The sequence below is a fragment of the Stenella coeruleoalba genome, assembly GCF_951394435.1.
Source record: "Stenella coeruleoalba genome assembly, chromosome: 7".
Taxonomy (NCBI): Eukaryota; Metazoa; Chordata; class Mammalia; order Artiodactyla; family Delphinidae; genus Stenella; species Stenella coeruleoalba.
In genome coordinates this window covers 15587853-15613129 of record NC_137153.1, presented here as the reverse complement: position 1 = coordinate 15613129, position 25277 = coordinate 15587853, and the positions used below count along the sequence as shown (strand labels likewise).

The 25277-nt window shown below is 49.4% G+C and overlaps 1 protein-coding gene across 1 annotated transcript; it reads left to right on the top strand.

The window, feature by feature from the left end:
• Positions 1-5068: 5068 nt before the first annotated feature.
• Positions 5069-20255, top strand: NEIL2 (nei like DNA glycosylase 2). Its single transcript, XM_079927358.1, has 5 exons — positions 5069-5253; positions 7100-7239; positions 12589-12923; positions 17127-17326; positions 19024-20255. The coding sequence occupies exons 2-5, from the start codon at positions 7102-7104 to the stop codon at positions 19383-19385; spliced, it is 1035 nt and encodes a 344-aa protein (XP_079783484.1). The 5' UTR covers positions 5069-5253; positions 7100-7101; the 3' UTR covers positions 19386-20255.
• The last annotated feature ends 5022 nt before the right edge of the window (positions 20256-25277 follow it).

The following is a 25277-nucleotide window of genomic DNA, read 5'->3' as shown; positions in this document are numbered from 1 at the left end:
AAGTACTACCAGATAGTCCGTAACACTAAGCTGATTGAATTCCCGTCTTAGGCAGAGATGCTCGATTTAGGTTGCTCTGCACTCTTGGTATGGCTATCGGATAGATGGTTACCTTGGGGCTTTTTTGACTATTTGAAAATGGCTCATGGGGTCCTATTGGGTGAATCTCTGGGTCCCGGGGGCTCTCGGAGGGGACCACTATCATACAAGCACTTCCTGGAACAGATTCTGTACCCATTTCCCCCTGTGCTTCTGCTTCCTTGAAAAGTAAGGGGAGGGACTTCCCTGGCGGTCCAGTGGTTAGGACTCCACACTTTCACTGCCAAGGACGCGGATTCAATCCCTGGTCGGGGAGCTAAGATCCCACAAGCTGTGTGGCACGACCAAAAAAAAAAAAAAAAAAGGAAAAGTAAGGGAGGAGCCCACCACTAGACACGGGATTCTGAGGTTTCAGAATTCTAGCCCAGGTTTGGCCAGTGTCTAGCTGTGTGACTCTGGGCATTTCACCAAACTGCTCTTCACCTCAGCAGCTTCATCTGCAAATGTTTTGGAGGAGGGAATCTTTAAGTTCTCTTTAAGCTCTAAGCAGTTGTGAGAGCAGAAATAATCCGAAATTATCCTTGCCATATCTGGTATCACGCAGGGAGCACAAGTCCCATGCTGGTTGGTGTCATGCTGTGAGGATGGTCAGGAAAAGACATGAAGAAATTCATCCCTGGGGTCACACTGAACTTGATACAGCATCCAGCACTTTGGACCAGCAGCTCTGAAACCACAAGTTGAGCAAAGTGGCTCATCTCTCTGAGTCTTACATACTCTTGTTGGTACAGATGAAATCTCAGGGCCCCAAGATTTGAAAATACTCCCTCTGGAGACTCCGGATGGATGTTCTCCAAGCGGAAAATAGTACCTTTACTGTGACCCAAGTAATGAGGTTTAAAAATGTTTCAGAAGCTTTTCATCCAAATGAGCATTGCCTCTCAAAGTTGCTGCCTTGGAAACTACTAATTCCACTGTTTCAGCCACGGTGAAAACATAGGTTGGAACTCCCTTTAGAGGCTCTCCAGACCTGCTCAGATCAGCCTAAAAGAACCAAGCTTATTGCTTCTCAGCCACAAACAGAATTTGGGGGTCCCAAATAGAATTACATCACTTGACCAATTTTTGTCACCTGTCCTGATCCTAAACGCCCCCTTCAAAGAATAGAAATTTGCCATCATGAAGAGCTATTGAAGAAAGGACTGTAGGCTCTGGAAGCTGATTTCAGTGGAGGAAGCAGATCGATGGGAAACATTTTCAGGTTTTTTACCACTGTCACACTGATGGGGACAGCATGCCATGCTGTAGTTGTGGTGTGTTTTCTTACGTCCATCAAATGACCTTGGTGTCTTCCCTCACTACCCAGCTGCGTTGATGAGGTTTGAGAGGCGCTGCAGGTTATGGGACCAGAACAGGGTCCTGCTTGGAGAATGCTTGAAGAAAATCATTTCTGCAATTTGGGGCAGTGTTTTTTTTTTTTAATTTTTGGAGTCCCAGACCTCTCTGAAAATGTAACAAAATCCATGACCACTTTCCTAGAAAGGTACACATATATGAGTGGTACACGTACACAATTCACAATTTCAGGGGTTCTATGAACTCTGGAAACTTCTCCATATTCCCCAGGTTAAGAACGCCTACACTCAGGCTCCAGTTTAGTCCAGGGCTGCAAGGCTGTGTTGGTCGAACTGACCCGGTCAGCTCCATCTGACCAGGGTGCCCTGGTACTTGGGACCCAGAGCAAACCTTGCCATTTAGCTATGAAGTAAAGCAGTGGGACAGTCCCAGGGCAGTTGTCAAGGCCCTAGGCCCCCCTGGAGGTCCTGCAGCCTAAAATCTAGCAGTTTGCACAGGGACAGGGCTGAGGAATTCCTGGTAGCCCCTTCCTTACAGGAGGGTTTGGGCCTGGAGTCTGTGGGAGTACAGGGGGGGTTACAGGACACGAGCTGCTAAGGACTGGGGGTAGTATTGCTGAGGTTTCCTTCCTCAGCTGACCAGGGCAAGTCGAATTGAAGGGAAATAACCCCACTAGGAAAAAGGATGCCTGGATTGGGAGGCCATGCCTGACTCATTTACAGATCATGAGGGGTTTCAGAGATCATCGGGTCCAAACCCTCTTGTCCCACCATCGTCGAGGGAAATTGCCCAAGGCCACAGAGCCGGTATGAGGAAGAGGGGCACTTACTGAGCACCTACCCTCACTAAGGAGGCCGAGACTGGCATAAAGATACCTCCCTTGCAGTTAATGCGCTCACCATTTGGGGGCGCCGGCGTTCTCTTCCTTGTGGCCTCCACAATGCAACAGCCTGATTTTCAAACATTCAATCTGAGACCACCCCGGAAACTGTGCTAAAAAAAGTACCTGCCACTTACCGAGCACTCCTGCAAATCAGCTGCGCTAGTAAGTAGCCTTATACATCCATTAAAACTCTCCTGTATCCTCACAACCACGTTTTGCACACGAAGGAGATACAGCCCATGGATTTTAAGTAGCTCCCTTAGGCCACAGAACTAGTACGTGCAGAACCAGGATTCAAACCTGACTGCAGAATCTGAGTTTTTACACCGCCCCCCTGCCTCTCCCAAAGAGTGGAAACCTAAAAGCTGAAAACCCCACACAACCTGGGGTCCCACTCCAAGCTGAAGTCTTTCAACGTCTTTCTAGAAGTTGGGGAGAATCCTTGGTTCCGAATTCTCCAATTTAGACATGATGAAAGAAGGCCCTAGAACCACTGGAAAATAGGGCTCACCGTCCACAGTAACACGTCCAAAAAAGAGGGACAACTGGAATGGACCCGGGAGCCTCCCTCTCAGCTCTCCAGGCTCCCCAGGTGTTCCTAGAGACACATGAAACCTCCTCCATGTGGTTCAGGACCCCAAGCTCATTCATTGGCAGTCTGATTCCTCACCACATCCTACTGCTTTTCTCCATCACATCCTTTCTTGCTTTAATCGATTTTCATGGTCATTGTAACTTTAATCCTGTTTAAGATGTCACCAGCACAAAGGGAGAGGGAGAAATTGGCTCCATGGCCCTTAGAAAACTGGGTGCTGACCCCCATTGTGCTGAGGCCCAGGCTCCTGTGGGCTTTGAGGTGGCCCCCCGTCCCCGTCCAGGACGCAACTAATAATAACTAAGAACATATTGATCTATCGCTACATGTCAGGCTAAGTGCTAAGAGATTTAGGTGAATCATCTCAGTAAATCCCACCATAACCCAGTGAGGTAGGCATTTCACTGCATTTTACAGACGAAGAAACTAAGGTATGGAAAGGTTAAATTACTCGCCCAGCTCTGCGCACTGAGCGGTGGGATTTGGACTCAGGTAGTCTGATGCAGCAACAGTGTTCTTCACTGCTATCCTGTAGTTGCGCTTCTGGAAGCTTGCCCTTCTCCAGGCAGATTCCCCAGCTCTATTGTCTTAGAATGGTGATTGCATACATTTGCACCGCACTTTACAGTTTATGAGTTTCGTATCTAAGACCTCATTTAGCCATTCATTCAAAGAATATTTACTAAGTGCCCACCAACTGCCAACCACTGTGCTCCTAAGTCCTCGCTACTCCACCTTGTGTCCCTGGACCTCCAGCAGCAGCAGCATCCGTGAGCTTGTGGGAAAAAGGCAAAATCTTGGGCCCTGCTACAAACCTTGCTTTCTGATATTTCCATAATAACACCATGAAATAGCTATCCCACTTCATGCTGAATAGATTCAGAGGTACTGTGACTTGCTTGTCTCCCCATAACTACTATTGAGGCAATATATGTAAGGAGCTTAGAACAGTGCATGTGCTCAGCAAACAACAGCTATGCTGTAAATGACAGAGGTAAGCTGTGAACCACGTGGTTGCTCAACTCTTCGGCCTCAGAAGAGCCCTCTTAGGCACCAGGCATTCAGTCCAAGAGGTGAGGCAAGGACTGTGTCTCTGGCTTCCTTCCCAGCTCAGCCAGAGTCTACAGAATGGGAAGTTAGGGGCTCCAGAAGCTACTGTTAGGGTGTGCTTGATCCTATAGCAGGTGGCATCCTGTGGTGGGTATGTTGTTCCCAGAAGATGCCAGGTACAGAAAGAGGGAGACCAGAAGGCCCGGGGGGGATGGAAACACCATCCCCTCAAACCTCATCCCCCCTCCAGGGCTCCTCTGTGCTGAGCACCCTCAGTAGCCCAGACCTTCCAGCCTTCCTCTCCTCACTTCCTGCCCTAGCCGGTTCAGTAGAAGGGCCACCCGTACTGCTCCGGCTGGATCAGCAGGACACAACCTGGGGAGGGGCTGGGCCTGTCTCCCTGTGCTGGCCAAGACCTCCCCAGGGCCCACTGAGCTATGGTCCCTGGTGCCTGCCATCCGGATCAGTTTCCCCAAACTTCCCTGCTGACTTCTTGGAAAGTGCTGGCTCCCCATCCTCTTTGGAGAATTAACAACAATGGAACATTCTTAGTTTAAAATAGTCTACTATTTTATCTTTTTTATTGTCTGGAAAAAATTAATATTACCTTTAAAGCAAAATTTGCTTATGGTAAAAATTCAAATAATAATATTCAAATCATATAAAGTAAAAAAAAAAAAAATCCCACCCTTTAAAAACTTCATGAGATTTCTTGACAACCTGTTTCCTTTTCACAATTACCTCGCCGGGCTCGGAGGCCCAGCAAAACCAAAGGCTTGCCTTTGCCTGACCACCTAAAGTTCTCCTATTCAGCAACTTAATTTTCTCTATCTTCGTAAGACAATAAACGTTCCAAACGCGGTTTGCTTCTTCCCCCGCATCTGCTCAGACTCACTCTCTCTCCACCCTTTAGCCGCGACACTCGGCATTGGCCCAGCGTCCAGCGACCTCCTTAGGGGAGGAGCTCCGCACCTTCACCAGCTCTCCCAAGGGCGAGACCCCCCCCCCTCCCGCCTCCCAGGACAGAGCCCCGCACCTGTTTGGACAACGAAATCCCGAACCCCACCCACGCAGGGCGAGCCCCGCCTCCTACGCTCACCGGGGGGCGGAGCCCCGAGCTACCCCACCCCCTCGAGGGAGGAGCCTCGCTCTACCCACTCCCCAACTCCAGTGAGAGGTCTGCTTCTCCCGCCCGCCTACGACAGAGTCAAGCGCGCACCCCGGGAGCAACCCGCGCGCACACGGGGCGCCGGGTGTTCCACGGCCCGCGCGGAGGCGGTCTGCGGGCCTCGCAGGCGCTGGGGTCCCGGCGTCTGCGGGCGAGGAGCCGGTAAGTCCCGCCACGAGTCCCGCTGCGGCGTCGCGGGACGTGCGCGGGTGGGGAGGGGGCGGAGCGGCGCGTCCTTGGCTGTAGCGGGTCCACCTCCTCCGTCGGAAAACAGGGCTTTCCCCAGCTTTACCCTCGTCACCTTGTTACCGGCGTGAAAACTCAGTTACCGAACCTTTTAGAAGCGTCCCTCATGGAAACCCGCAGCCCGGGTTGAATTTTTCTTTCTTTTTTGGCTGTTTACCACTTTTTAACATTTCCCCCCCCCCCGACCGAGGCCACTGCAGTGACCGTCAGTCCCGTCTCTGCGCCCGCTTCTCCCCCGCATCACCCCGAGAAGGCGCTGGGCAAAGCAGGCATTTTAGACTCTCCCGGGGGCGGCGGTGACGCCCTCTCCTCTGTCAGTGTGGTCCGCTAGCCAGCCCCTTACCCCGTTAACCCTCGGTTAACGAGGGTGCGCGGGGTGTCCCCTCGGGACCTGTGTCCCTTCGGCTTCTTATCTTTTAAGGCTGTGGTAGAGGCAGCTCGCTGCCCAGCTTTCCATCTCCATAAATAAACCCGAGAAAGAAACATGCCCTTGTGTCGAAAGATTTTAAGCATCAGAGGCATTTCAGAGGGGAGCTTTTCCAGAAGCTTCCACGGTTGGAGAGACCAGGGCGCAGAGCTGGTAGAGGTTCAGGTCGGCTGCACTGTGGCCGGTCTTCCTGCAGCCCCGCAGTTTTGTCAGGAGAGCCTCTCGAGTGACTTGAAGGTCTGATTAGGGGCAATTGTACCTCATTTTAGTGAGTTTAAAGCACCATCAAATTAAAAGTACATATTATGGAACGTGCTGCTAATTAAACTCTGAGAAAGCATGGACTGTGAGAGGCACCGCCATTTCAGAGATTTTTAAATATTACTTAAAGTTACTGAAATGCAGTAGCTACCACTGTGCCAGGAAACTGCTTAGTTCTTTGGGTTTTCATCATAACTTGCAGTCTTGTGCAGGTGAGGAAACAGGTGGATAAGTAGGGTAAGGGTGGGGGGAATGCCTTCTGTGTCTTAGAAGCTGGGGTGCCGAGCGCTCAGGCCCAAACATATGAATGCCTCCCGCACAAGCTCGCAGTGAACTTGGATGATTTGGGCAGGAAGAGGTGGGCGTCACAGGTCACCCTACATCACGGTTAAAATGGAGCCCCAGCTGTTTCTCAGTTACCAGGGATAATCTTCTCTAGGTAAGCCGGATGTGGCGTCTCCCTGATCTGACCTGATATGACCCTGTGTCTGCACCTGTCATGATTCTGAGCCCTGCATTGTTGTCACATACGCAGTGCTGCTACTAGCAGGGTGATCCTGGCAGGGCTGGATCTGCGTCTGTGTCTGTGTCCCTTACAGCCTTCTCTACCTCGACCATCTCTCCACTGAAAGAGGGGAGATAAAGCAGCAGCAGTGGGCTGGAATGATTGGTTTGGGGAGGCAGAAGGAGGACAGAGAAAGCCTGGAGATGAGTTAGGACCACAGTCCAGGAAACAAGTAACAAGGGTGGGCTCCCGTCCAGGCTGCCACAGGATCAAAGCGGAGGGCGCTTGTGGTGTGATGCCTGGCACACTGTTGGTGCTGCCTGAAGAAAGGCGAGAGAGGCTGGGATGGGGCAACGGTCCTCAGGAAGCTGGCTCACAGCCTGCCGCACCGGGGCTTTCTCTTTGATCCGACCCCCCCCTTCCCAGCACATTGCCTTTTTGGCCGTATATGCTCTTAAAGTTGATGGCAAAAAAAACCCAAAAAACGGCTGTGTGGAGCTTGGCACCCATCAGAAATGCTAGAGAAACCAGCTAAGTCAGTGGCCTCTTTTCCACATTTCTGCCTGCAGGGATGCCGGAGGGGCCGTCTGTGAGGAAGTTTCACCATCTGGTCTCTCCCTTTGTGGGGCAGCAGGTGGTCAAGACAGGGGGCAGCAGTAAGAAGCTGAACCCTGCGGGCTTCCAGTCCCTGTGGCTGCAGGACACCCAGGTGAGTTCGTCATCTTCTGACGGGCTCGTTCCACAGCTCACCCCAGCGGGCCGACTCCATCAGCACACCCTGTACCGCCCCTAAATTTATCTCAAGACTTTTCATGCTGTCACTTCCTGGAGCCTGAGGCGACCATGCTGGGAGTCCACGCAGCTCCCCTTCTGACATTTCTCAGCCTCGGGTGAGCAGCACAGTGGCCTGTGGAACTATAAAAAATACATGTGCACGAGCTGGGTATTCACATTCAACGTCTGGAGTGGTGGTGATGACTCCGACAGACTGATGTGCACCTTGTTTGGAAACCGTGTTTAATTCTATGGGGCCAGCAAGGAGGTGAGGAAAGAGCATAGCCTTCTGATCTGGGTTTCAACCTGACTCATCTTTGCTTTGAGCATGAGTCAGAATTCCCTAAGGCAGCAGTCCCCAACCTTTTTGCCACCAGGAACCAGTTTCGTGGAAGACAGTTTTTCCACGGATGGCGGGGGCGGTGGGGTGGGGAGGGATGCTTCAGGCGGTAATGTGAGCGACGGGGAGCTGCAGATGAAGCTTCGTTCGCTCTTCTGCCCGCCACTCCCCTTCTGCTGTGCAGCCCGGTTCCTAACAGGCCACGGCCCGGCCCGGTACCGGGGGTTGGGGACCCCTGCCCTAAGGGGCTCGCAGAGCTCTTTGTGGTCTGACTCATGCCTCCCTCTCTGGCCTGCAGTTCACCCTGCCCCAGATCTCTCTCCAATCATTTTGAACTATCTAGAGCTCCTCTTACAGTCCTTCATGGTGACGTGCTGCTCACCTGTGCGGGCAGGTCTCCCTTTTTCTCCCAGCTCCACCCCCATTCCTGTCCCTTCATGTTACCATGGTAATTCCTGGTCTCCTGGATTCGGCCTTGCCATCACATCCTCTGAGAAGCCTGCCCTGCCTGCTCTGAGTTGGAGAAGAGACTCTGCTGTGCTTCCCGGGCACCCTGTACCTCTTGTTGGATGCTCACTGCTGAATTTGTCCTGCCTGTTGAGTGGAGGAGACAAGTAAACAGGGTGCAATATTGTGTTCCTGGCACCTAACTGAGTGCTCGGCACTTAGGAGGCATTTGGTAATTGGCGGTAGAAAAACCAAGGATTTCTGCTGCTTCTTAGCTGTGTGTTTCTAAGCAAGTTACATAACCTCTTAGCTCTAGTGTCTGCTAGAGTTGTAAAATGGGGATAAACACCTACCAGTTAAAATTGTTGAATTAAGCCGACTTTATGCCTGGCACATGATAGGTGCTCAGTAAATACTAGTCTCTGTCTTCCACCTTGCCCTTCTCTCACACACAGACACACACACACACACACGCGCGCGCGCGCACACACACACACACACACACCTGGCACATAATAGGTGGTCAGTAAATACTAGTTCTCTGTCTTCCACCTTGCTCTTCTCTCACACACAGACACACACACACACACACCTGGCACATAATAGGTGGTCAGTAAATACTAGTTTTCTGTCTTCCACCTTGCCCTTCTCACTCACACACACACACACACACACACACACACACACACACACACACCTGGCACATAATAGGTGGCCAGTAAATACTAGTTCTCTGTCTTCCACCTTGCCCTTCTCACTCACACACACACACACACACACACGCACACACACGCACCTGGCACATAATAGGTGGTCAGTAAATACTAGTTCTCTGTCTTCCACCTTGCCCTTCTCACTCACACACACACACACACACACACACACACACACACACACACACACACGCTATAAAACCATTCTTGGTTAGAACTGGAAGAGGTCTGGAAGAGGTCTGCTACACCTTCATGTGTGTTTTCTGCATTTGGAGGTGGGGCTCAGGTGGGGGAGCGGTTAGCCCAAGCCGACATAGCTAGCAAGGGACAGAGACTGGAGCACAGGCCCCCTGACCTCCAGGTTTGTGCTGTTCCCGTGAGAGCACCTGGGCTCTATGTCCAGACTGTCCTGCAGAGTTTGCAGGACAGGATTAATGTCCCTTTGCCTCTGGGTCCCAGTGGCCGGGATCTTAGCACCTGCCTTCACAGAGCTGGCTTGCAGAAAATATTTACTCAGTAGCTGAGTGGACAGAAGAATGTGAGGCAAGGGAGCCTTGAGATGGATCTGGGCACTGGTTTCCCAGTAAACCAAGGCAGGGGTCAGTGTTGGGAGCCCAGAAGCCTAAGGGAGGTGGCCTTGGGGAGCTGCCTGGCATTTGGGTCCCTATCAGTGGGCTCCCTTTCTGTTCCTCTGTTCGTGGGTCCTGTTCTCAGGATCTGAGAGTTGAATTTGGAAGTTTAGACCTGTGTCCCTAAATGGGAAGCTGTTAGGTAACAATGAATGGAGGAAGGGAGCGTGTGATTAAGGCCCAGCTGGGGGCCTCGACATAGAAGAGGTCCCGTGGCCTGGAGAAAAAGCCTTCATGATGGAGATGGGACTTGAGTTGGACCTTGAAGGATGGAGGACTTAAGTGGGTCAAAAGGAGAAGAAAGGGCATTTCAAGTTTGAGAATCAGTTACAGATTCAAACATGGAGGTGGAATGAGCAGGGTGGGCTCGTGAGGCAGAGGAAAATTGGCTCCACTCTGTGCCGGCTGTTTATCTGGCATGGCCCTTCACTGTCCTTCCTTATAAGCTCTCCAGTTTCTGTGTCAGGAATTATGTATAATTGCTCATAACAGACTCAGAAGAGTGGCTTATACAAGTCAGGAGGTTTTTTTCCCCCTTCCCATAATGGGAAGTCCAGAGGAGGCGGTCCAGGATGGTGTAGGAGTGATGCAAGATCACTGGGGCCCAAGCTCCTGCTCTTCTCTCCCTGGGGTCTAGCCCTCATCCTCATGATGATGATGATAACATGGCAGCTGGGATTCCAGCCATTACATCCACATTCCAGGCAGGAAGAAAAGGCAGGAGAGAGCTGGAAACTGGTTCATCCATTTTAAAGAGATTTCGTGGAAACCACATTTGACCATTCCTGCACAATCTCACTGGCTTCCCCATCTGTAAGGGAGGCTGGGAGACGTAGGTTTTTAGCTGAGTATGTTGACGTTCCTGTAAATCAGTAGATTTGTTGGTAGGGACAAGGGGAGAGAGGGATATTGGGAGGCAGCCAGCAGTCTCTCCACACTTGGTCCCATATCATCTTCTCTTTTGTTTTAGCCTCTCATTTTGCAGAGCACACACTCCAGAGCTGCCTAAGAAAGCATTAGGGGTGGGAGGGAAATACTGAGTCCTTTCCGCCTGTTAATGTTTCTGTCGCATCCTAGTCTGGGTGGGTGGGACATCTGGAGATCAAATCCCACTGTATACTTAGACTTTATATCAGTCCTCCAATTAAAAAATATGTACAGCTTTGTTGAGGTGTAATTCACATCACATCCAGTTCACCCATTTCAAGTGTACAATTCAGTTTCTTGACACAGAGTTGTGCAACCATCACCATCATCAACTTCAGAACATTTCGTCACCCCCAAAAGAAGCCTCGTGCCCATTAGTCCTTTCTTTCACCCCAACTCTCCACCCCCAGCCCTAAGCGACCATTTTACTCTCTTTTCTATCCCACAGATTTCCCTTTTGGGGGGGCACTTCACATACTTGGAATCATGCCATGTGTGACTGGCTTCTCTCACTGAGCATAATGTTTCGTAGGTTCATCCCTGTTACAACCTGTGTCAGAACTTCATTCCTTTTAAATCCTGAATTCCCTGAGGGAAGGAGCAGAGACTCACTCCTCTGTGTGACCCTCAGCACCTAGCACGCTGTCTGGCACGTTGTATAAACCCAGTTAGCAGTTAGAACTGAACTATCCATAGCGTCAGAGGAATTTAAAAGAGGGACGGCGGAAATTGCCATTGTTGGGAAGGGTGCAAGGGTCTCCTGACCTAGGCCTTTTGACCTGGTAAATGTTTTGACCTTGAGGGTCATCTGACAAATATTTTCATCAGCCTTATTCCAGCGTGGGTGAGTTGCACCGAGAAAGCGTTGCCTGGAGCAGATTCTCTTATGCCTGCTTAATTCCTTGCCCGGGTTTTTATGTGAGCTCAGTTAAGCCATTTCTGATGTGTGGCGGCAAACAACTGTGCTCAGATTTGCAGCTAAGCTATTCTGGAATTGTTTAGAAAGATAATGCCCCCTTTGGGGGAGAGGCCTTCAAAAGACTGCTCCAGTGGTTAACTTTTATACTAATTGACAAATTGGAGATCTCATCAGAACGGTGATCTTTAAGTACGTACCTTTGGGGGTCAAAATATCACAGGCAGTTCCATTATGAATGCCAGATGTTTGGGGTTTAATTCTTGGAAAGACTGCCTGAATTTCGGGTCTTGCAGAACAGGCTTATCCTGGAATCGGGCCATGTACACATTACCTGCCAGGACTAGCAATATGGAGATAGAATACTCAGCAGCTGGAACATTCTTTTACACACATTTTCTGTTTTCATTTTCTTCTGCTGCAATCGTGTTGATCGTCATTTTTGACTGTGAGGTCTCGTGTGGCCATTCCTTCTATCAAATCCAATTTCAGGGGGAGGGTGGGGGCTGCAGAATTTGACAGTGGGTCGTCTTTAGCTGCTGTCAATTTGCGTGTGGTGTGTGTGTGTAGGTATGCTGATTATTTCTAACAAAGAAAAAGTATTATGAATTGAATACAGGAATGACAATTAGTATTTACTTATTAGCTAATTCATGAAAAAATTGGGAGTATTTCCCCTCAGGTATTCTAGGGTGGCCCTGCATCTAGCGTGCATCTATTTCATTGCTGATCTGATTCTTCCACTTGCTTCTAATCACTTTGAAAACCATGTACTAAGTGCCCACATGGCTGGAGCAAAAAGGAAAAGGCAAGTCCCAAATATTCAAGTTGGGAAAGTTTCATGGAAGAGGCAAGAGGGGAGACATTTGCGTTAGGATAAATGTCTGTATACACCTCTTCCAGTCTTCCCCGTTCTGGGTAAGACTCAGTCTGTTTTGACTGCAGTAACAGAATACCTCACACCAGGTGGCTTATTAACAACAGAAATTTATTTCTCACAGTCTGGAGCATGGAAAGTCCAAGGTCAGGGTGCCAGCAGATTCAATGTCTGGTGAGGACCCACTTCCTGGTTTGTAGACAGCCATCGTTTTGCTGTGTCCTCATGTGGAAGAAGGGTTGAGGGAGCCCACTGAAGTCTCTTTTATAAGGGCACTAATCCCATTCAGGAGGGCTCTACCCTCATGACCTAATCACCTCCTGGAGGCCCCACCTCCAGACACCATCACACTGGGGGCTGATTTCAACACATGAATTTTGGGAGGACACAGATAAGTCTATAGCAGAGCCTTAGATCATGTTCATCTTTTTCTAGGTCCATGGAAAGAAATTATTCCTTAGATTTGATCCAGATGAAGAAATCGTGTCCCCTGGCAACAACCCACTGTCAGAGCCTCTACAAAAAGAGTGGAAGGAAGAGGCCGGGCACCACCAGGAAGTCTCTGAGCAGTCCTCCCGGTTCCCAGGAGGAGACGATGCTGTCCCCAGTGGAGGTGATGGTCTGCGGTGTTTGTGGGGAGACACCCCTGCAGGAGGTGCCGAGAGGTGGCTGCAGGTCAGCTTTGGCTTGTTTGGCAGCGTTTGGGGGAACGAGTTCTCCAGAGCGAAGAAAGCAAACAAGAAGGGTGACTGGAGGGACCCTGTTCCAAGGTAAGGCGTGGTTGAGCAGGCCGTGGGCTGTGACTGTCGGCAGCTGTGCGGGGTCTGTGGGGTTCGCCAGGGCTCCGCTGTGCGGGCCTGGGCCGGGCTCCGCGGGCAGGCTGGGTGGTCTCCAGCAGCCTGCCGCCTAGGAGAGAGAACCCGCTCCCCTGCCCACTGAGATGGCAGGTCGACTGTGGTCTGCACCCAGAGAGGGATGGGGACCACCTGGCAGCTTAGAGAGCGGGGAGTACTTTCCCAACAAGCACAGCCCTTGAGGCTGGGAGGCCTCTGAACAACACGTTATGGCTTGACTATTGCTTTCTGAATTTAGGGACAGAATTGCCCCAGTTTTCAGTCTGTTCATGTTGAGGAGAATATCGGTGCAGAAAGCTCTATCCATGTTCAGGATTCTTTCCTTAGTGTAGATTCCCAGAGGAATCATTGCTGGTCAGAGAGAATGAACGTTCTTATTGGTAGCACTGAGTTTTTTGTGTCCTTTTTATCAACTTGTAGGGGCTTTCGGACCTTGTGTGTTAACCTCTGTCATGTGTGGTGCTAGTGTTTCCAGCCTGTCTGTGTCCTTTGATGGTGTTTGTGCCTTTAGGCATTCAGGATTTTTAGTTTGTAGGTAGTGAGTGGTCAGTATTTTCCTTGATAGCTCTTAAGTTTTATCCTCTTGCTAAAGAAGGCTCCTTCTACCTCCAAATCAAAATACTTTTCTAGTTTCGTAATTATATATTTTTTCATGTCCAGAACTACAGTCTTTGTTTATGGTATTATGTAAGGCCAGTAAGATGCTTGGGACAATAAAAATAACTCAGATCGGGAGTTCCCTGGCAGTCCAATGGTTAGGACTTGGCGCTTCCACTGCCGAGGGCCTGGGTTTGATCCCGGGTCGGGGAGCTAAGGTCCCGCAAGCCGCATGGTGAGGCCAAAAAAAAAAGAGAGAGAGAGAGAAAAAAGAAAACCTCAGACTGGCTGGAATGGTGAGGAGATTCTTTTGACTCACAGACAGTTGACCTGTGAACAACACAGGTTTGAACCGCACGGGGCCACTTACACGGGGATTTTTTCAATAGTACTTTTACATTGCTGCACGACTCACTCTGAGGTTGGTTGAATCCGTGGATACGGAACCGTGGATACAGAAGCCGGCTGCAAGTTACGTGCGTGGATTTTCAACTATTCAGAGGGTCAGTGTCCCAACCCCCAAGTTGTTCAGGGGTCAACCACATTAGAAGCTCAGAGGGAGTGCGGGCTGTGGCGTTGACGCAGGTCCAAGCCTTTGGCTTCACATTCTTGTGGTTCTCCTGACTTTGCACTTTGCCACATGTTGCTTTTGTCCTTAGACCAGCAGCAGGAGACTCCTGCAGTTCCAGGCCTTATATCCACACAAGAAAAGAGGAAGAGAGGAGAGAGAGGGTCATTTCTAAAGTTCAGATGAGCAAGGAGAGCTTTCCCCGAAACCCCCAGGAAACCTCTCATGGCCCCGAAGCTGGGCTCGTGGGCTGATTCCGGACCCGGTCACCAGCCGGGGCGATTGGAACGCTCTTCCACTAACAAGGCTGGTCCTGCAGGCCTTCAGATTTATTGCCACACAGTGAACTCATGTCATTCACTTATTTTTGAATCTCTTCCTGTCACGTTATAACTCCTTCCATGCTGCATATTTTGCTTTGCCTGCCCCACCCCCTTTTTTTCTTTATTAGGCTTGCCTGAGTTTTATCTACTTTGTGGGTCTTTCAAATAATTAATAGTTTTGTATACTAACCACATGGAAGATTATTTCCTAATTTTTCAAATCTTTGAGTGTTTGTGGTCATCTTTTTTGGGTTTTTTTTGTTTTAATTTTTTTATTGGATTACGATCAGGGTGGCAGCCTGTAAATTTTCTACTTTTGGCATCAAGATTTGCAGCCAAACACATAATTGATCTTTGCTTACGTTTTGTGTACATAAATGAAGATAGAATGTTCATTAAAAGTAAAACATTCTGACAAAAACCAAACAAACAAAAAAAGAAAAACATTCTGTAAATGTTAAGAACAGGTTATTGTTTTGATAGCTCAGCTTTTCTCTGTTTTTGTTTTTGTTTTTTGTGGTACGCGGTCCTCTCACTGTTGTGACCTCTCCTGTTGCGGAGCACAGGCTCCGGACGCGCAGGCTCAGCGGCCATGGCCCACGGGCCCAGCCGCTCCGCGGCATGTGGGATCTTCCCGGACCGGGGCACGAACCCGTGTCCCCTGCATCAGCAGGCGGACTCTCAACCACTGCGCCACCAGGGAAGCCCTTTGCTTATTTTTTTTGTTTAATATGCAAAACTTGGGAAGAGGATCATTGAAGTCCCCCAGGCTAGTTGTGGTTTTATAGAGTTTCTCCTTGCCTTTCATTTTTGTTTCTGTGTTTTGCTGCCCTTGGTCCCAGGCATCAGGGTCCCTGACTCTCAAAGGTTCTTTGCAGCTTCATTATTAAACAATCCTGGACCCTGTCTCTGCCTTTAGCCCTAATTCTGCTTCTCTTTGATGTTAACAGTGCCACTCCATGTTTGGTTGGCTCACCCCCTGGTCTTTTTTCCACTTAGTTGTAGGTCTGTTTTTTCACTTATTTTAGGTATGCTTGCTATAAACAGTAAATAGCAGGCTTTTGTATCTCTTTAAACTCAGATGCAAACTCCTTGTTTTGAAATGGGCTAACTGTGCTATTTGGATTTTCTTTCATTTGTAGTTTTATTGTCCCTTGTTTTCTTTTTTCTGTTGGATTTATCACATTTCTTCCTTTTTTTAAAAATTAATTTTATTTTTGGCTGCATTGGGTCTTTGTTACTGTGTGCGGGCTTTCTCTAGTTGCAGTGAGCGGGGGCTACTACTCTTTGTTGCGATGCGTGGGCTTCTCATTGTGGTGCCTTCTCTTGTTGTGGCTCATGGGCTCTAGAGCACAGGCTCAGTAGTTGTGGCGCATGGGCTTAGTTGCTCCGCGGCATGTGGGATCTTCCCGGACCAGGGCTCGGACCTGTGTCCCCTGCGTTGGCAGGCGGATTCTTAACCACTGCGCCACCAGGGAAGTCTCTTTTCTTCCTTTTTTTTTTAAACCTCTGTTAATTTGGAAGTACTGCTATTCATCTTTATTCTTTTGGTAATAATATTATCTTTAAATGATATCTGTTTTTTTCCCTGAGTTAATAACTATCAAATTTTTAATAGTATTAAATTAATAATCTCTTCCCTTATTATTAACAATGGTATTTTGCTCACTCTCTTTCCCCCCTCCGTCTGAGATGAGACCTTTAAAATATTTCTACTTCTGTACTTTCCTGCCATTTCTACCCCATCTCTTGTGTCTGCTGAGATAGTTTAGAATTTTAGTTCCGTATTGTTAATTAACTACACTGTTAGTTATGTATAATTAAATTAATTAATATTAAAAACACACTAATATAGGTATCTTTTTGTTCAGAGAATCCTTTCCTCACACTTGGATTACAGGTGCACTGTTATGATTGCAGGCCACTCGGATCTCACAGTAGACGTGACAGAGTCCAGTGCAAATCTTTCCATCCATCCTTTCCATCTCCCCTCCTCTTGAGATCCTTGCTGATTTAATTTCTGTTGGGATGTACTTTTCCTTGAGTAATTACCGCAGGTACTATGCGTAGGTGTTTTTCTGAGTCCTGTTCCTCTCAAGCTGTCCCTTTACTTTCACATAAGATACCACCCAGGTCAGATACGTGAGTCTTGGAGTCCAGCTGCAGCCCGAGTCTCTCCCCTCACAGAGTAGCCCGTTATTGCTTATCAGGGTTCGTGAGGTTTCTCCTGTGTCCCTGGTGGGGGCGGTGTGTGTATGTGTCTTTCTTGGTAGATCTTGCCCGGGACTGGGAGAGGTGCCTACCTGGCATCAGTTTCTCTGTCCTCCTTCCTTAACAAGCCCTGCTTTGTGCCATAGCCACACCTCCTGGACTTGAGACTTTTCTGTACGTCCCAAGTTGTCTTCTGCCAACACGTATTGTTATTATCAGAAAAAAGGAGAGAGTATACATTTTCTTTTAATTACTCCATTTGGCCGTGAGAGTTTAACAATTCTGGCAGAGCCATCCCTGTTCTCCTCTGGGACCTTAGCTTCCCCAGATTATCCTGAGCGGAGTGGGAGCTGTGTGTGCACGTGTGACCTGATGCTGCTGTCATAGCCCTGTGCACTGTGACCTCTCCTCTCTTCCCAGGCTGGTCCTGCACTTCGGCGGGGGCGGCTTCTTGGCCTTCTATAACTGTCGGATGGTGTGGAGCTCCTCTTCCCCGGTGGTCAGACCCACCTCTGACATCTTGTCGGAAAAATTCCATCGAGGACAGGCCCTGGAAGCTCTGGGCCGGGAGCAGCCCGTCTGCTATACGCTGTTGGACCAGAGATACTTCTCAGGCTTAGGTATGATGACGGCAGAGGGTGGTCCTGCTGACCGACCTAATGAAAAAGTCCCTCGTCCAGGAGGCAGCAAACTGGCACCCGCCACTGGTGTCAGTGATGCTGGACGATCACCTGGGCTCCTTAGCTCCACTTCCCTCGTTTTTAAAATGAGGGAGTAGATCAGGCCATTTCTAACTTCTCTCCTACCCTAATTATATTATCAGTCGTAGTCTGCCTGATAGCCACATTGGAGCATGACCTTCTAGAGGGCAGGGATCACGTCCCCTCCATCCTTATTTTTTTTTTTAATTTATTTTTTGTTTGTTTGTTTGTTTTTTGCCGTACACGGGCCTCTCACTGCTGTGGCCTCTCCTGTTGGGGAGCACAGGCTCCGGACGTGCAGGCTGAGCGGCCATGGCTCACGGGCCCAGCCACTCCACGGCATGTGGGATCTTCCCGGACCGTCACACGAACCCACGTCCCCTGCATCGGCAGGCAGACTCTCAACCACTGCGCCACCAGGGAAGCCTAATTTATTTTTTAATTGAAGTATAGTAGGATAAACGCAGACCCTGCACCCAGAGGAGCACAGGCTTCCAGGAGCAGCCTTTGGGGTAAATTAGCAAGAGAAATGCTGTGTAACCGGCTGTTGTTACAAACGATAATCAGAACAGCCGACATTTTTCAGGTGACTCCACTGTGCCAGGTACGTGGGTTCATCCTTACTGCTCTTCCTCAAGATGGCCACTTACTAGTTTTCCCTTCATTCAGATGAAGAAACTAAAGCAAAAGACACATTGCTCTAAGGGCACAGCTGAGATATGAAGCAGGTAGTCTGCTGGCGAATTTTAGAGAGAAATTTTGTGTGACTGTGAAGCTCTTGGAAAGAGCAGCCTTTTCACCTGTCCATCTGCTCCACACGTGCCAAACGCCTGGCCTCCACCGAGCTCACCTTCTCTCCTGAAGGAGAGGGTTGTTTAGTGACCCAGCAAGCATGGACTCAGCCCCCTGGAGCTAAAGATAGACTGTGATAAATGCCTAGTAGAGGTTAAAGAAAGTGCACTGTTGGGACATTTTGAAGAAACTTACTGATTCAGGAAGGAGAGGTCGAGGTTGACTTCACAGCAAATGAGGCAGGAGTAGGAAAATAATATAATAGTACCTCCTAAACACTTTCTATATTTCAGGCATCATGCTTGACATTTTAAATAATAATAACAGCTAGTATTTATTGATTCCTCTCTACGTACCAGCACAGTGCTCAGCATTTGTATGTGCGTGTGAGAATTCTCATTTACTGCCCACAAAAACCGGGGAACCTACCCCCGCTTTACAGACCAGGAAACGGAAGCCTCAAGAAGGCAGGGAATTCACCAGGGTCAGGTAGCCGGGATCTGGTTGGGCCGGGATTCACAGCCAGGCACTCAGGTCCGGAGCCCATTTTGTAGATCTCTTTGCTGTAACATGGGCCACGCGTGAGTTTTATGTCATTTTGTCTTCACAACAACCTAAAGGGTAAGTGTTAGCAACTACTTTGCAGACGGGCCGGATGATTCAGTGTGAGGCTTGCCCGAGAGCTTCTCGGCCACGCTGGATCTTCCTGAGACGCTCTCCGCTGCCATCGTATCAGCTGCGCTCTGTTTTGTTCATTATGTGGCCAGCTTTCCTTATGGATGTGTCCTTTTTCCTTCCCTTGTCCCCTCCCTGCCTCCTTCCAGGGAACATCATTAAGAACGAGGTCCTGTTCAGAGCTGGGATCCACCCGCTTTCTCCCGGCTCACTCCTGGGTCTTCCGCGCCTCGAGGCCCTGGTGGACCACGTGGTGGCCTTCAGTGCAGGCTGGCTGCGGGGCAAGTTCCAGGGCAGACAGCAGCACACGCAGATCTACCAGAAGGAGTGGTGCCCTGCTGGGCACCAGGTTGTGAAGGAGGCACTGGGACCTCCAGGGGGCTTCCAGAGGCTCACGTGGTGGTGCCCCCAGTGCCAGCCCAGGTTGTCGCTGGACGAGCCAGAGCAGGTGCCGCCCTCCTCGGGTGCTCGGGCCCCTTCTATGCAGAGCCTTGCCCTTGAGGGACCGTGATGCCTGAGTGTCGCCACAGCGGTGGTGGGCAGGTTTGGGACTGGGGACAGGAATTGGGGGAGTGGGGTCGGGATGCCAGTGCTGTTGGTGTTCATCTCACCGGAGTTCAGGCTGAGGCAGTTTCCACAGGGTCCGATTTTGTTCTTTTCTAGTTCTGGTTAATTCTTCCTATCTAATCCCACCACTGTTGACAGATGAGGCAAATCGCGATGGCAGTTAAGGGGAAACCTCCCGGAGTGACAGTGGGGCGGCGAAAATGAGAGCCAGTGGAAGAAAGCTGAGCCAGCATCGCTTTGCAGGGGTTTGGTTTGGTTTGGTTTGGTTTTGGTTTTGAAACATTGGCTGGTGTTAAGTCCCTCCATTTGAGAACCAGGAAAAGGGAATTATCCTTCTTGGTTCCCCAAGAGGGATCCAGGGATGAGGGAGGCAGTAACAGGAGAGTGTTGCTCGGGTTCAGCCTCCTGCCTGGACCCTTCCCATGGGACAGAGATGCCAGGAGAAGGAGGGGAAACGGGGGGACCAGGGAGCTGGCCCCCTTCCCGGTGTGTCCATGGGCTTTAGAAAAAAGCGACTTGTTTCCTCCCCAAGGTGATGTGTTTGTGACAGTTGACATGCTCAACAGTGCAGGAATCCAGGTCGTTAGCAAAACCTAGGAGAAACCAGGACATGAAAATAAAGCTCTTTGTTACTTTGTGTTGTCACCTTTATTTGGCAGTAAAGGTTCTTTCACTGTACATAACTGAGCTCTTTGTGAAGATGCCGTTTAGGACTTGTTGGGTTGGTCGGATGGATCCATTTAAAAGGAGCAGGGCAGGGAGAAAGGTGAACATGCACCCTTATACTTGTCTGTCTTAAGTCACTGGGAGTTGTCCACAGCGGGGAAAGCCACCTTATGGCAGGCATTAGCTCAGGGCCAAGATGGTACCCAGACAGGCCATTTCCCGTAAGTCAACATCTGTCAGGGTCTGGAGTACAAGAGAGGGGTGGGCTGGACAGGCATCACAGCCTGCGTGCGGGTGGGCACCCACTGCGATTGGTAGAAAAGGGGAAATGCTGTTGCAGTTGCTGAGAAAAGCAGCGACACGACTAGAAACAGCCGTGGGTGTGGAAAGAAGAAGAGATGGGAGGGTCACCATGGTGATGGGCTCATACATGTCAGCTGGCTGGATGTGAAAACGAGGGAGGGAGGGGGCTGAGAGCTGGAGGAAGCTGCCCCCACCTCGCCATTGAGACAGAGTCACGGGAGCTGAGCAGGTTCCGTGAGGAGACAGTCAGACCCTGTGTGCTGAGCTTGAGGCACCTGCACCTAAGTGGGGGGACAACACACCCAGGAAATGGGCCTGGCTCCCCACAAGTGCAGGCTTGCAGGTATGGATTTGGGAGCTTTCCTCACAGCTGAGGGTCGGTTCGAGAAGGTTAACAAGGCGATCATGCGGCATGAGAAGGATGGAGGTCACAGGGGAACCTTTAGAAGGTCTTTTGTTCAAGGGGCAAGAGAAGACAAGCCAATGGAAGATCAGATAAAACAGGAGGAAGGAACTTCGGTGGGCAGCCAGTGGTGCACACGTCGGAGAAGAGGCCTTCGAGTTTGACGGTTGGTTGAATTTGAGATCATGACCTCGATTTGGTCGAATTTGAGGTCATGACCTTCAAGAGCCATTTGTGTGGAGTGGTAGCCGGTCTGCAGGGGCTGAGGACTGGGTGGGAGCCCAGGGATCAGTGAGTGTGCTCTGCTCTTCAAGAAGGTTGCCCTTGAGGGACTTCACTGGTGGTCCAGTGGTTAAAACTACGAGCTCCCAATGCAGGGGGCCAGGCTCAATCCCTGGTCAGGGAACTAGAACCCACATGCATGCTGCAGCTAAGAGCCCACATGCCACAACTTAAAAAAAAAAGATCCAGCATGCCGCAACTAAGACCTGGCGCAGCCAAATAAATAAATGTTTTTTTTTTAAAAAGGTTGTCCTTGAAAGAAATGAGAAAGGGGGTCAGGGAGGGAGAGTGATGAAAGGATGGGTGTGATGTGAGGATTCGTGTGTGATCAGGTGAGGGGAAATCCAGGAGGGAGAGAGACACCAGCGCCAGCACTTAGAGACGCCTGGGCTCCGGTGGGGAAAGAAAAGTAGACCCAGAGAAAACCAGCTGGCACAGAGTAGGAGTGGGGAGGTTTGTAACAGCTACGAGGGGAAGTTAGAGCCGCTTAGGGCTCAAGGGAGGGTTATAGAGCCACACTAGAGACCAGAGTAGTCGCTCCGTTTCCCAGCTTTGTACAGCAGTCTCCAGTAGCTTAGGGTCAAAAACAAAGAGGGATGCTGGATGAACCCACAGTTGAAGGTCGTCAGGGTATGAACGGTAGAAGTCCAAGAGGGCAAAGGAGAATCCTTATTTTTTTAAGTTGTTTAAAATTATTTTAAAAAATACATCAAAAGATTCAAGCCATACAAAAGATTATAGAGCAAGACATGGAAGAATAATCCTCAGTCTACCCTGTCCTCTTAGGAGCTGACATCATTTCTCTGACTTCAGTCTGTATTGGGGGAAAATAGTAGCACCTAGCAGTTGAGTTGTAAAGGCTGATGGCCGCACCATGAGTTCTGCATCGGAACTGCATAGACTGGGTTCCGCATGGAAGCAGCGGGGAAGCGGAAACGTGGACTGCCAACAGAAAGCACAGCTACTGCAGCCCTCTGCGAGGTTATCATTCATCCTGGCAGGAGGCTCTCGGCGGAAAGTCTCAAGTTACTTCTGCAAAGGGGAAAGGCAGGGATAGCAGAGGTGGGCTGAATGAGGGTTAAGAGAAGAGGATGGTGGTACAGAACCTACAGGGCTGGCGAGGTGAACAGTGGGAATGACTCCTGTGGCCTGCGTGCCTGTTGGACGTAAGGAAAGGCTGCAGTTGAGGGATGGGGTACAGAGTCAGCGAATCCCAGTTTCACTTAGAAGAGAGAGAGGTGATGCATTTGGACTCAGCAGATTCCAGGGTAAAGAGTTACTTATGAGCTGGAGTTTCATGATTACTGACGTTGTAAAAAACTTGCAATTTTGTGTGAGGTTTCAGTGGCCTTAGCCATCTAATAAATATTTTTTAAATGCCTCCTAAATGCTAGTTCTGGGAATACAATGATAAACAAGACAAGAAAACTTCTGTACTAGTAGGAGGAGGCGGGCTTGTTACAACAGTGTTAGAAGCACTTTAGTAGGTTATTGTAAAGTGCTTTTTGTCGTGGGGCGGGGGATTAGATAAGTGACTGCCCGTCTGTGTTCTAAAAGTTCCAGTACAGTCCCTATTTCAAGCCCTGGTATTTAATAAGAAGTAATGGAGACTTCTTAAGTGGCAAGTACTGTGCCAGGTGCCCTGTTTAGACACTGTCCCTGACCTTGAGGGGTTCAAGGTGAGGTGAAGAGTCAGACAAGGGATAATTAACATACAGAAAGTTCAGGATGAGAGTGACCGCTGGACATCATTGAAGTACTGAGGTTTGTGGAAATAAAGACCACCAAAATAAGAAGAAGCAAGTGAGGCCCTTTATTCAGAACTGCTATAGCAAGGGCATCAGCCCCCACCACTTGCATGTGGCAGAAACTCAGAGGCAGGCAGGGAGTGGGAAAACTTTATCAAAAAAAAAAAAATGAACTCATCATTGTGCTCTGATGGGACGAAGTTGGCAAGGGGATGCTGGAAGCAGACTAACTCGAAGTGGGCTGTCTTACGTGATTGGTTTGGGGAGCATGTTTGGCTTTCTGTGGTTGGTCCTGAGTTGGAAGTGGAGGCAAAGAATACAGAAGCAATTGATCAAGTCCTGACTATTCCAGGCCAGTTGGTGCAGGGGCTGTGGGACAGAACTGTGATACTGTATATGGTCTGGTCACTGTCTGTTTGTCCATTCCCACAGTCTCTGGCTGGGCACCTGGACCCGACTCCGGAGCTGAAGGAGGCTCCAGCTGTGCCTAGTAAACAGCAGCACCGTGCCAGATGCTTCTGTCTCTCCCTCTTTGGGAGGGAGGTGGAACCTCATCTACTTTGTCTCTGTTATTTCCAGTATCTGCCACATTGTTGTCGGTGCTCAGTGGGTGTTCGTTAAATCTGAAGAACAGATAAAGGAGAGGCCAGGGAGCTTCAGAAGAGGGTTCCTGAAGCAGGGGAGTCCACCTGAGCTGTAATGAAGGCGTGGCAGGTAGCTTGGTGAGGATGGAGGAAGGGCATTCAGGGCAGGTGAATTACTTGAGTCCTGGGGTATGAACTACTGTGGCCTGTGCGGTGAGTGCTGCCAGGGCTGGATCAGGGTTTAAGAGTTGTCGAGTGACTGAATAGGCGGCTGAAATCCAAAGGGAATGTAGGTGACAAATGATGGGAGGATTTTTATTCTATGCCAGAATTCTCAGATTTTATCTTGAAAGGCATTTCCTTTGTGCAATTTAAAATTGAAAGAAGGGAATGTTTTTTCTACAGGGTCCTTTTAACTGGCAGGGGAGTGCTAAAACTCTTAGCTTTATGTCTTCTGGCCAAAAGCAGTATGCAAGTAGAGATATAAAGTTATAACTTGACAAAGTTTAAAAAAGGACCAAACATCAGATACAACGCAAAGAAATTGTAGGTAAATGAGTCAGTTCTCAGTGAAGCTCCCTTCAGTCTGTTTTTCTGTGTTGCCAGACTGGACTCATGGAACCAAAGTCAAGAAGCCCACAGGGTCTCACCTTAAGCTAATTAAAATCATAATACCTTATAAAATAAAACTGAAAGATTGAGATTACTCAAGCTGTTACATGGGAATGGATAGAGAGAGAGAGATGGTAACCTGACCTGTAACAGTTTGAGAGAGAAGGTGGGGCTTGAACCTCCCAGGAGCAGAGAGGAAAGATTAAGAGGAGAGATGTTTGTTTCTTGGATTCCAGAGAACTGTTGAATGACTTACAAAGGGCAGGTGTAGGGAGAGAAAGGAGGAGTTAGGGATGACATTTGGATTTTATAATTAGGCAACTGGGAGGCTGTTAGTGCCATTCACAGGAGAAGCAGTCTCAATGGGAGAGAGAGTCCGGTTAGGGCAATGTTAAGTTTGCAATGCTGAGGGGACATCAAAGAGTTGCACTGTTCTGGAGGCTTGGGGGTATGTGAGCAAACAAAACAAAGTCTGTCGTCATTGAACTTATATTCTAGCAAGGAAAAACAGACACTAAACATCGTAAGTAAACTATTTTATATCAGAACGTGATCAGTGCTGAGATAGGCTGGGACCTGAGACCCTTTCCTGTAGTGCTTGCACCTGGACAAATGAGCAACAGAATACAAAGAAACTATAAGGGACTAAAAATAACTGCGTGGGCAGTTGGGGCAAATCCTGAACAATAAGATACAAAAAGACCAAAACCCAACTGGCACTTCTGAGGCGCCAGGGACAAAAGCAGGTACTACATGATCCCTGCACACAGTACCACCGAAGGGGTGGGCAGACCACCTAAGCCGCCCCTCCGGCCCCACCCACCACCCACTGATCTGCCTCTACCTCCCCCCCATTTAAGGAACAAGCTCTCCCCCCTTCAGAGAGTGAGCAGGGGAACCGGTTACTTGTCTTCACTCCTTGGAGTCCCAGTAACGCCTTGCCTGAATTCCTGATCTGGCTTCATCAATTTCTATTGACTAAAGAGTCCAAAGACCTTAGTCAGTAACACTAGGACGGGAAAAACTAGAGCAGGCCGGGGAGTCAGCAGTGGTGAGGGTGAGGCAAGCTGTAGTATAAAACAGTGTGACTGGGATGGGCCTAAATGAGGTGAGGGTTCAGCAAAGACTTGAAGGAGGTGAACGAGTTAGCCAATTGCATATCCGGGGGAAAAAATATTACGGGAAGAAGGAAGTGTAGACAAGTCCTGGGGCCAAGGAGGGAGGGGTTTGAAAATGCA